Below are 12,700 nucleotides of genomic sequence, written 5' to 3' on the forward strand. Positions count from 1 at the left end.
CACCCAAGAGTCCAGTGTTCCCATATCCAGAGCCAGATTTGTGTGTGTGTGTGTGTGTGTGTGTGAGTGAGTGTAGTAGTGGTCACATCCTTGCTTGTTGGTTTAAAGTCACACTAATTTCATAGCACATAGAGACGGTTTTGGGTGTGCTTGAGAAGCCACAATGAACAGGGCGTGGTATTTGCACCCCTATGTATTTTAGCTTCCAAAAACGATGGTTATGGTCACAGTAATTACAACAATATTGCATGGAGGCATGGAGATATGGCGCTGAACCTCTAAAAGTAACACACACATAACACTATAGATTAAAATAAAAAAGATAATTACTCACTATTTAACCTCAACCGCGTGCTTCCTTTCGGCTCCAGAAGACTCTTCCAAAGAGATTAGGAATCACAATTTTCCTTATGTTGCCATGGTAACTGGTCTTGCTCTGTCTTCCAGTGGAGAGGGATTGGTATTCCGTAGTCATCCGCAGAGTCCTAAAATTCCTGCTGGACCTGGTGGCCTGCAGACATGGAGCAACAGCTGCCTTCACACAGGCTGCGCCTTGCTCTCGCAATGTGTGTTTGCCAGCCCGTGTTTGTGCCCGAGTTCTCCACCGACAACTTTAAAAGATTGTCGGCGTTTGTGAGATTTCACCTCGGGGACTGCGTCCACATTTGTCACGCTGTGGAGAACCAAGTGCTAATGCTCCCGCCGCGGGCAGGTTCACGCAGAGGGCTGAAGGTTTGAACTGTGCTGCGTTAAAGTGGGCCGTATAAGACTGCAGCGAACGTTATGTGTCAAAGGGACTCGACTCCTCGTCCAAACCGCTCACGTTAGTGTCTCAAGAGTGTTTCTGAAAGCCAATCGCATACTTCTCATTGCAGGTGTCCTACTACCAAGCTTCTTATCAGTGGTACAACTGCTCAGACACACACACTTTGTCAGCGATAACCCAAACAGAGGAAAACTAAAGCATCACATGTAGTGAAACATTTTATTTGTATTGGATGGATTTCCATTAACCGTAAAACCGATATTCATGAGAGGATGGTTCCTGCTAACTTCAGTGATCCCTGACTTCCTCTCGCGCCACCCTGAGGTTGACACATGTCTTTCTACTGGATGTATTGCCACGAAATTTGTTTAGAGGTCTTTAGATTTGCTCCGATACAGCCTGGATTCTGGATTTTCTATCAGCTAAGTATGCGAGTCTATGCACCGATCCAATATCACATCCATCGTTCGCTTCTCATCCCTGTTGAGAGCTTACACATGCGCATTACCGATCTGTCTGGTGCTAGTGGAGTTAGCTAGAGCTAGCTAACTCGAGTTAGCTAGAGCTAGCTAACTGTCAGCAATTTGGTAAAAACAAATCTGTAAAACTGTGTTTTTAACGAATGGTGACCATGGTAAACATTGGACCTGCTAAACATAAGCATATTAGCAACATTGTTAGCATGCTGGTGTTTGCATTTAACATTTGGCTGTGTGTGTGTGTGTGTGTGTGTGTGTGTGTGTGTGTGTGTGTGTGTGTTTGTGTGTGTGTGTGTGTGTGTGTGTGTGTGTGTGTGTGTGTGTGTGTGTGTGTGTGTGTGTGTGTGTGTGTGTGTGTGTGTGTGTGTGTGTGTGTGTGTGTGTGTGTGTGTGTTATCCAAAAAAAACACTAATTTAAAGTGGCCAGACACTAAAGACAGTTTATTTTTAAGATCTAATGACCACCTATTTTTAAGTCAATGTGCTCTGGTTATAGCTGCGGCATCACGGGTGCTTTTTCAAACTGAGAGTGCTTTCTTAGTTGTTGACCTTAATCCTTGTCCACAGGAAGTGCAGCCTTGGTCTGAGGCTCTTGTCTCTACATCTGCGTGCTCTAAGGTCAACTATATTCTGACTGGGAAATCCCAGAACACCTTCACACTGGCCAAGTGATAATTAAGAGGTTCATTGTGATAACAATAAAAGACGTAACAATGATTTTGGACCCTGGTTATTCCTGGAGATGGTGTTTCTGCAGCTGTTGACTAAATATTTCTTAAAGAAAAACATTAGCTTGTTTGGTCTGATTTGATATCTTTCAACCTCCTATATTCTAAAAAATTAGACTACATGTTTTCTTATGTGTTTGGGAGGAAATCTGACTTTATTTGAGGTTTTGAATGTAAGGTCACACCAGCTATCATCAGTACAGTCACTGGACTACATCACAGGGCAGAGGGCCACTGGATTTGCGGCACTGGTGGATAAGTAGTTTAAGGCTAATCTCGAGGAGGCCAATTGATTGGCCTCACCAGTAAAGCAGCATGTGCAGCTGTCATTATTTATTACTGGTGGAGATTATGGGGAAGCGAACGTGCAACAGAACAAATCACCACTTTCCTCAAGAGACCTGCCTGCTGCAGCTCTGGAAAGACTCTCTTAAACACCACACAAGCTCCCAGGTCTCATCTACTTCACATGCCATTTCTCGCAATGTTAACGGAAGTGAAAAATAATATGTGAATCCGCCCCGATATATACGCTCTTCCTTGGCCCACGCTACACCCTTCCACCAAGCTTCATGAAAATCAGGCTAGTTTTTTTTCCGTAATCCTGCTGACAAAAAAAACAAAACATAACCTCCTCGGCGGAGGCAATTAGAGTCAGACTGAGTTGGACTGTGATTAATCAAACAAATTGAAGGAATAATTGAGAGATTAAAAGAAAATGAGAGTAATCATTAGTTACAGCCTTAATCAGGAGAGGGTGATATGGAGATATTAATCCGTCACAGTATAGGTAGACTTAAATGCAAAAACAATTAGCTGATTAATCCTTTATTCAATTGCCTGAAAATGAATTGGCAGATCATTTGATGATTGATTCATTGTTTCAGTCATTTTTCCAGAGGAGATTTCAATGTTTGGTTGGTTAGAGCTTCTAATGCTGTACGTGAGCTGCTTTATCTTGTGTGATAGTAGATTGAAAATCTTATCTTCAAACAAGCAATTTTTCTAATGTCACCTTGGGCTACAAAACATTATAATAAGCAGTGTTTTGTTATTTTTCTTGATGTAACCTTAAAAGTAGTATTTATCTATGTATCTGAATATAGTAAGTTTTCTGCTAAATCGATAAAGAAACAGTTTAAGCATATTCTCAATATGCTTAAACTGCAATGTTAAATCACAGTTGCTTGTCCTAACTTTTTGGTATCCAACCTCCTCCTTGTTTAAATTCTTCAGTTTGTTGCTACCTTTGCATTTTTACACGTTGGGATTATAACTGTGACTTGAATTTGAATTTGGCACACCAGGATCTACATATTAATTATGTTCCTATTGCTGCTTATGCACCGTATCTTAATGACATCCCGTATTATTACTGTGCTCTTGCTGTCTTGATCTCTCCAACACACACACACACACACACACACACACACACACACACACACACACACACAGCACATACACAGACATCACAATGATTATGTAGATGAGTGTGTCTGCTCCAATATTAGCAAGCTGCTGTTTATATAGGCAGGGTGGCACATTTATTTATACTTAATTAACATACCTTGGATATTAATGTTTCCACAAGATTGTGTCCCATCTGTTATTGTGTTTGATAAATATGTGCGGGTGCTTGTGAAGTGTACCTGGCCTGTCACTCATCTGTCTCAGCCGAGGCCCAGGTTGCTGGTCCAACAGCTGTTCCTCTGCCTCTTAAACGGCTCTGACATTCATTTGAGATTCCTGATATTGTCTTACAGTCCCAGCAGCTTAACGTGTTTTAATTAGGAAACTAAATATTGAAACAGTTGGTTTAGAACGTGCCCACACAATAACAGACACATACATTTCGGATTACTGGCCCGCAACTGATCTGGAATTCAGATCTTAGGGGGGGAAGTGTCACGCTCGCTCAGTGGTGACGTAACTGATACTGGTGTGTACTGGCTTGGTTTACTGGGAGTAGCTGCATGAAACTGGAGCCCTGGTTGGTTTGGGGCTTTGGCTCAGTGGACTGTGCAGATTGCGGATTGGATGTGACGTTTCAGGGTTGCAGTTTTTCCGGTTTGTTATGCAGAAGAAGACTGATGAGCACTTGGTGCCATGATGGAGGAATTTCAGTTTTTCCTCATTTGTTTTGATTTGGTGGTCGGTTTGAGATTAATCTAGACTGCCGTCCTCTCAGAGGAACCTCTGCAGGTGTGGTTAAGTGTCAGATGTAATCTTCACCTGTTATTCATTGTCTACTAGATAATCTCTTTGATTCAGCTCTCTGATGTTTTTTATAATACGACCGTCTGTCCTGAGGTTGGCTTGCTTGGTGCCTACTGACTGTTTAATCAATCCAAGGTATTAAGAATCTCTTTGACACATGTATTCAAACTATATATGAAAGGCATGTCTCTTTATTGGCCTGACCTTGTGGGACTTGTCTCTCACAGTTACACTTAATTCATCTCTTAATTAACCTATTGATTGCCTCCGCTTTCACAGTTACAGAGCTCTACAGTATTCAGAGCTGTCTCTTAATTCTGTAGGTAGTGAGGGTTCCCTTCACACAAAAATGAGGCACAGACACTGTTGCTATTCATTTATCTTCAATTCATTTGCTACATATTTTTATACATGCAACTCAGGTCATTTTTAATCAGTAGTCTGAAAATATTTTCTAAAACACAATTATTTAATAAGAATTTATTTTTGCATGGTATTACTATACTATATTCCTGTATTTATTTCTAGCTTAGGGATGTGCACCGATCCATTGGCTGCAGCCACATCCATGCGAGTACCTTTTAGCTGATGAAGAGCCAATTTAGGTTTGTAATGTTGAACTATTTCTAAACGTAATGAAGGGAGCATTCTGTAGTGTGGCGAGCAGAAATCATCCGACAGGTTTTAGACTCAACTGGATGTGTTTTCTATGCATTTGCTGACATAACCTAGAACCTAGAACTTGGAACTGTGGGAAAGTAGGATTCTTTTTTTTTTTTTTTTTAATGATGAATATTGGTTTTTGTAACAAAAGTCTTTCCAAGCCGTCTCATTCTTGAATATGATAATACTGTAATAACCGTTTTAAAATGAATTATTCAGCTCTTCAGTCAGCTTTTATCGAGCTAAACTAAACGTGGAGTTTCTGCCTAAATGTGAAGTGACGTACCCCCCCCCCCCCCCCCCCCCCCCCCGCCCTCCTCCTCCTCCTCCTCCTCCCCCTCCTCCTCCTCCCCCTCCTCCTCCTCCTCCTCCTCCTCCTCAAGTGACAGTAATCCCTGCTCTTGCAAGGGGTGGTAGCGGAGAGTAACCAGCATGGGTCCAGAATTTGAAGCACCCTGAAAAGGATTCAGGCAGATGAAGGAAAAAGAGGCAAGGGTAATTCCAGCTGTCTGAAAACCCCCGCTTGCCCTCTGCTTATTTTGGTGATACGCCATGTACGGCTCAGGCGTGATAGAATTGTGCGGTGTATGTTTAACATAACACAGTGACTTCTTTGCTGTGCTTTTTGCAAGCACAGCAAAGAATGTTGGCGTGTTTGGTTGAATCTCTGCCGCTGCTTGTTTAGAGTCTGCACTAACGATGCAAACCCACAACTGTTAGATCTTTCTCCTGATTTATGGTGCTCTGACTAACAGTGGGAGGTCCTCGCACAACTGCCCAGAGCTGTGTGCCGTTAGGTATTCAGCAGCACAACGGTCACGACAGGACGCTTAATTATTCTTTATGCAGAATCAATATGTTTCTAGCAGCCCAGACGGGCTCTGAGGAGGTCAGGCAGGCAAAGTGGGGAAGAGGAGGAGGAGGAGGAGGAGGGGGAGGGGGAGGGGACTGTTGAGGGGAGCTACCACCATCTCAGCCTCTATTGAATCCGGGGGAAATTATTTTCATGGTTGTCCTCTGGGGGCCTGGAGGCTGGCCTACTGTGACAGAATGATTCTGACAGCTGTGGCAGTCCAATCATCACTTTTCCTTTCATTTTTTTGTTGATATTTTTCACATGCAGCAGGAAGAAAAAAACAAAACAAATGTGGGAAAAAAGCCTATTTAATTTAATTACTTGTAAATGTTGCACTGCTTTGAATGGTCTTTTGCGGAGTATGGCATCATGTTTTAGTTTAGGTATAATTATATTAAAGCTCTCCTAATTACGAACGCACTAGTGCAAACATTTGCATGGTCACATGTCCGTGTGTGCTGTGGGGGTATGCAGGTAATTTGACAGGCTTATCAGCCGGTTTGGCTTCCCTCCACTGTTCTCTCTTTGTCAGCTTCCCGCTGTAGTCGAGTCACCCTGGGAATCTCTGCAGCACATGACCTGAATCTCAATGAGCTTTAGTTGCCACTGACCTCTCTGTCCTGCCCTTCCCTTACAGCACACCATATACACTTGCTCCTGTGATTACATGCTCACACTGAAGCACATGCAAAGATGCCTCCAAGGGCTGGAAGGTATACTTTAAATGGCTGTTGTTGTTTTTTTTGCTTTATTGTGACAGAACCCATGGAGTATGGGACGGGCAGTCAGTGCAGTCTTCACATATGTTTTAAATAACAGCTCAAGGAGGATTCAGTGTGGGAATGTATCTGTCTGTTGCTGTAAGCCGTTCTGTAATCTCAGCTCGGCCTTGGGCAGTGTTATCAGAAGAACCACGGTTCACTTAAAAGTATCCGAAATCACTTCTGGGGCTTACTGCTGCTTCTACTTCACACGTGCACAGTTGTGAAAATTCATCTCCTGAAGACAGTTTCTAGGTGTCAGAAGTCAGTTTGAGAATGTTTTTTGTACAAGTTAAAAAGATATTTTGGAAGCCGTATCAGCTAAGCACTGGAGGTAGTCGAATGTGCAAAAGTGACCTTTTTCCCCACTTCTCGCCTTCATTTGCTTATTTTGCTCTTAAAATCACATTCTCTTTCATCTTTGACCTCGATCAGCTTCCTGTGATGTTGCTGAATGTCACAGCTGAAAACCTCCCGCCGTGAGATGACGGCTCCATGATCGGTCAAGATATAACTGACCCAGCAGGGGCCAGTGGACCAGCGTCTCTCAAGACACAAGACAAGATTAAATTGAAGTCCAACAATGGCTAACTACCTGGCTTTAAAAACATCAACACCTCCTCTATTGTACTCCCAAGAATCACATATTCAGCCATTCTCTTTGTTCTCCCTGTCTATCTGGAGCCTAAAGGCATTGGGAGTCTGTTTACCACCCATGCCACCCACCCACCACACTCCCCCAGGAAGAGATTGGTGAGCACTGCCCGGCCTGGCTTATTGCAGATGAAGTGGACCATACCAACAACTCCTGGAGGGGAAGAGTAGAGGGAACACAAAGCTACTTTACACCTGACCTTTATGGGTTGTTTTTATGTGCTGACTGGAGCTTACTAACAAGAGGTGGGGTTCTGGGGGGGGGGAGGGGTGTATTTGTTCTACCCTGAAGTGGAACCCAAGAGGACATGTGTGTGTGTGTAGACATTGCTGTCATCTTTATTTAGCCTTCCTCTGTCAGTCGGAGCATGTGGAGGTCAGTGTAGCGAGGCGAGCATGTTGGCGCTCATACACATGTAGACAGTAGTAGCATCTTATGAGCCTATGTTCATGCCTAAAAAAACCGAGACGGACACTCCCTGGCCTGGGACCGAGACCGTTGAATCAGGATGCAGTGTATCACTCTCGGGAATTGGCTGCTCCTGTGTAAACTAGCTCCAGTGCTTTTATAGATAGAGGTAATAAAAAGGGAGATTGGTGACATTTTCTTGGCATTGCGGGTGATGAAAGAAATGTCATCCACTGAGCAAGATGGTTTTTTTAAGACCGTAACCTTTCTGCTGGGGGAAACGCCGCATCACATGTACGGAAAGATGGATGAGAAATCATTTGTCAGCTGCACGTCGGAGTGAAGAAGTCACAGCTTCTGCTTTGTGAGATTGTGCAGCACGGTCGTGCATTTGCAATCTATCTGCATTTGTGCAAAGTTGTCACGGTGGGAACATTTGTATGATTGGTGTAGTTCACATTTTCTCTTATAATAAGTCAAAATGAATGGTTTAATAGCGTTGAATTGACACAGTAAACTATCTTTTGGCTTCCAATCTTTCTGAGCACTTTGAGGAGGAAACCACAAACCCTGGGAACCAACAGACTGATTTTAATACAGTCTGTTGGTTCAGCTGTTTTTGTCTAGCTTTCTAAATTAACTTGAGTTAACAGCAAGCTTAAGTGAGACGTTTAAGCTAGGAATGGCTGTTGGTTGGTGGGTTGGTCTGGAATTTGGTGAAGTCTAAAATATCCCAACAAATACTGAATGGATTGTAATGGAATTTGGTACACAAAATGTATTTAGGTCCCTGTAAGAGACCAAACTATTTGCTATTGCTGGTTTAAAATTCCCGCAAAACGTATGACATCAGCTGTACATTGTGTTTGCTGCTAATACCAGCATGCTAACATGCCAGACTACCACTGAACACTAAACACCAGCATGTTAACATTTTAAGTCTCTTAGCCTGCTGACATTAGCATTTACCTCAAAGCAGTGCCTCACACTGCTAGCCTGGCTATGGACTCTTAGTATTGTTAGCATTTGGCAGCCATTACCAGCTACCAATAACATGTGCTGTTGTGTGGTTTCTGATTCATTAACACGTTCACTGAAGGCACCCTCACCAGACATTGTTGGCTACATGGATAACTGCCACGGTGCTGCTATTTAAACCGCATATAGGCCTTTTTCACTGGAGACATTTTGGCGTGTCACAATAGAAAAATCACTGGTGTAAATAATAAAATGAGCGATGGCTGAGTTCTATTAAGCTGCTTCAGTTTCCGGATATTGTACACGTTGTCATGATTTACTGAGACACTTGTGCTTTTCCCACTTTGACAAGTCAAACCATCTGCTGTGAAAAAGGCGGATCAGATGTTTCAGAGATGAAGTGATCGCCACAGTCCACATGCTTTTGTGTACGTTTTGTCTTGCGCTATTGTCATGTTTTTTTTTTACCAGAGTATATTTCTGTTGTGTAAAGCGTCGCTCTTATGTCATGTTTCATCGTGACATTGTTGCAATTAGACTTATAGAGACTTTAGAGTGAGGACTGTGTTTATTAATTGTGTCCTCTGAGTGCCAGCGTCATGAAGACGGTAGATCTCTGTGACTTGTGCTTCATTAACGACGGCGCTCTTATTGTGTCGGCTGCAGCAGTGTCAAATGGCAGCGCCATAACTCCGGTCTGCAACAGCTGCATTTAATCAAGCTCTCGCTGGCTGTAATCAGCCTCTGCCTTACCCATCTCTGCTCGGCTCGTGGTCATTTTACACTGACAGCTGATTTATAAGGCTGGATATGAGAGTGCCCCAGCCTTCACTGTATTCAGCTCGGTTTCTTCTGCTGGTCTTGTTCCTGTAGCCTCTACAGAGCACATTTGTCGAAATCGGTGCAGGAAAGACAATTTAAACAGAGGCTGTTTCGCCTGTTGGTTGATCAGGAAACTGTGTGTGTGTGTGTGTTGGGGGGGGGGGGGGACCTCCCCTCTTTCCCTCCAGCTTTCTTGTGACTTCCCTCATCAGCGGCATCACCATATGGAAACAGCAGGTTTGTGGTGTTGGGATGCCCTCTGCACTGCATGGGGCAGCCTGGAGAGAGATGGTGGTGGCGCTGCACACAGGAAGGACAGACTTGGGGAGGAGCGGTGAGGGTGGGAGACATGTTTGGGGAAGATTATGGATTCGGTTGTGGAAGTGTAAACCCTCTCACTAAGCTGGTAGAGCTTTAATTTTTTTTTTCTCTAAGCATTCATTGGAACTCAAACCGTGTCATTCTTTGCCTTTTGAAACACTACATAGATTTACACGCAGGTAAACCCCTTTATTGTCAGATGAAAAGAGGATGTCAACACAGTTCTGCTGTGTGAAGGGAATTCTCGTAGTAGCTGTCATTTTGTGCAAAAAGAAATAGAGGAGAAACTCTTTGAAACGTACTCAGACGCAGCCATGGATCATTATCCAAGCCAGGGGGAACTGCTACAATAAACACATTCTGTAGCTGTGATTCGCTGCACACTGGTGCAAAACAGTCACGAGGAGGCAGCCATGCAGAAATACTCTTGTTGTGTGCCTGACAGAGCTCTGTGTCTCCTCTGGGCGCCTGTAACAAGACATGTTTCAGTGGAAATTCCTGACATTTATTTGACCTTCCATGGGAACCTTCTTGCTCCAAAGTTGTGCTGTTTTTTTGAGATTTTGGTGTCGTCACGTTGCAAGTGTTTGTCAGAAAGCGGGCCTCTAAGTCCATCTTCAAAGGGTTTATATGTTCTGTATGTTGGGTGAGTGAGGGCTGAGGTGGTCAGGGAGAGTCTTTATCCCATCCCGATACTGCATCAGCCTCAAAGGCCGCTGGTCCATCATCAGTGACAGCAATGACACGGAAAACACAGATCAAAGACCGGGTCCAACCCCCTCCAGCTGCAATAGCTTTTTGTGTCCTGCTGTGTTGTTGAATGCCAGGATGGAAGGATGGAGGATAGCGGAGGAGTCATTTATATCAGTGACATTAACTTCCACAGGGTTTGACAGGTCTACTAAGCAGTTTGTCTCTCACAACTCTTCTGTGTCAAAGTCTTATCATTGGGCTTTTCGGGAAATTTGGTTGTTTAAATAGGAGTATAACATGTCACATGTATTGAATTGCTCAGAACAAAAGTTCAGATAAAGATATTGATGGTTACTGTGCAGACTCGTGCTATTTTAACCAGTATTTCTTTACCTTCTGTTCACAGCAAAAAGCCTCAGGCAAGGTGCTTTTGGACCTGGTGTACTCCCACATGAACCTCATCGAAGGTGACTACTTTGGCTTGGAGTTTCAGAACCATCAAAAGATGATGGTGAGTGAGGATGAAAATGAAGAAATACAGATCCTTTTCTTGTACATCTCAGAATTAGCATTGCTTATAACTACCTACTTGGTGATGTTTTTTTTAAATCTTTTTTCTTTCCTCCCCACAGGTTTGGGTAGACCATATCAAGCCCATTATCAAGCAGCTCAGACGTAAGTGTTTCTAAATGGTTTACTTATTTCAAGGCACCTTTTTCTTTGAATGTTTCACTGTTTCATCTGTAGAAAATAGCCGTCAAATCAGTTCACCACAGCGACTCTACAGATCCATGTGAACTAAATCAAATGCAATCTAATGCAACAGTTCAATAAATCCTACCTCAGTGAAGGTTATAATGTTCGGTGTTTCGGTTTCATGGTTATTTTTGGTGGACTGCATTTGTTTTATCCAGGTGAAACTAGTAAACTGGCAACTGAATGTATTTTGTATTTTTACAAAACTCCTCTTTGCGCCACAGGACCGAAACACACAATCCTGAGGTTTGCTGTGAAGTTCTTTCCTCCGGACCATGCCCAGCTACTGGAGGAGCTAACTAGGTGAGCTCCTTTCCACATAATTTAACTCCTTTTTTTTATACCTATGTCAAGTTTATACTGTAGTTGGCATTGAAATGTGCTTTTATTTACATTGCGTCAATGTGAATAACTTCAATTGTGGCTGAAAGTGATTGTCGAAGCATAAATGAGAGTATGCCTCGGTTCCCAAATGATTTATTCCCTCCTCAGCTTTGTGTTGTGTCATGGCTGCCATGTTTCTGATTTAGCCCTCAGGAGATTAGCGTGGAGCTAATGATTTTCTGGTTTCTGTTTCCTCGACGTGGAGCAGACTCATGACTTGTGTGTTTTCACAGTCAGAGTTGATAAATAATAGGCATACAGACAGTAATGTCCCTCTGACACGCCTATGTTAGTGTTAAGCTTGGTTAAGACCTCAAAAAAGCATACTTTAGATGTTTTTTTCTTAAGAAAGCGAGTCTTTCTCCAGCAGGAGGTCAGGGAGCAGCGCTATGCATTTTGAATCACAGTTTCATCATGTGCACTGATGAAATACTTTTTATCCGTGGACCTCTGACTTTGGGGTGTGCACTGGTTCACTCATTTGTAGTTTCAACTAATACTTAATTATAATGACTCATTCTTTAGCCTTATTGATATACTTTTTATTAAGACTGTATCAGTTCTTGCTCTGGTTTGAATCCAAGAGAAGCAGCACTGTAACACAACTTATTAATTACTGAATCAGAAATGTGCACCTGGCTTAACTTCTTTTGGATGTCTTGTGTGAATTTAAAAGAACCAGTGTAGATTATATTGAATCAGAAATGTAATTCAGTTGCAGCAGCTCCCTTGGATGTCCTGTTTGAATTCAGCAGTACACGGTGTTTCTAATTGACTTTCATTTGATCTTGCTCCAGCGCTGGAAACCACCACCACCACCGCGTCTCCTCTATTGAATCTGTGAAAACTGTTTGCGTTTGTGTCCAGGTACCTGTTTGCCCTCCAGATCAAACAGGACGTTTCCTGTGGACGTCTGACCTGCAATGACACCAGTGCCGCGCTGATGGTCTCCCACATTATTCAGTGTAAGTTCCTCATGGCTGCTTCCTCATTTAGCTCAAGAGTCCACTGATCAGATAATATGTCTTTGAAGACTCACTATGCTTTTTTTTTTCACACGGAGCTTATCATCAAACATTGTCACATAGCACACTGCGCACCATCGCAAATTGATTATCTGTGTGTTGCTATGGATACCTTTTATTAATCTTGCGGAACTGCTTCAGAACAACCTCGCACATCGTGGCAGAAAATACTGAGTATTTTCATTTCT

At 43.0% G+C, this 12,700-nt stretch overlaps 1 protein-coding gene across 2 annotated transcripts in view; it reads left to right on the forward strand.

Moving 5' to 3' along the window:
- Positions 1 to 12,700, forward strand: part of LOC306704279 (FERM, ARHGEF and pleckstrin domain-containing protein 1) — a 48,550-nt gene that overhangs the window by 14,769 nt on the left and 21,081 nt on the right. For both annotated transcript variants that reach the window (XM_079170552.1, XM_079170553.1), the window contains exons 3-6: positions 10,754 to 10,858; positions 10,980 to 11,022; positions 11,328 to 11,406; positions 12,355 to 12,452. In XM_079170552.1, the coding sequence (XP_079026678.1) occupies positions 10,754 to 10,858; positions 10,980 to 11,022; positions 11,328 to 11,406; positions 12,355 to 12,452 (325 nt within the window). The remainder of the gene's footprint in view (positions 1 to 10,753; positions 10,859 to 10,979; positions 11,023 to 11,327; positions 11,407 to 12,354; positions 12,453 to 12,700) is intronic.

Source organism: Pholis gunnellus, assembly GCF_910591455.1.
Source record: "Pholis gunnellus genome assembly, chromosome: 12".
Classification (NCBI taxonomy): domain Eukaryota; kingdom Metazoa; phylum Chordata; class Actinopteri; order Perciformes; family Pholidae; genus Pholis; species Pholis gunnellus.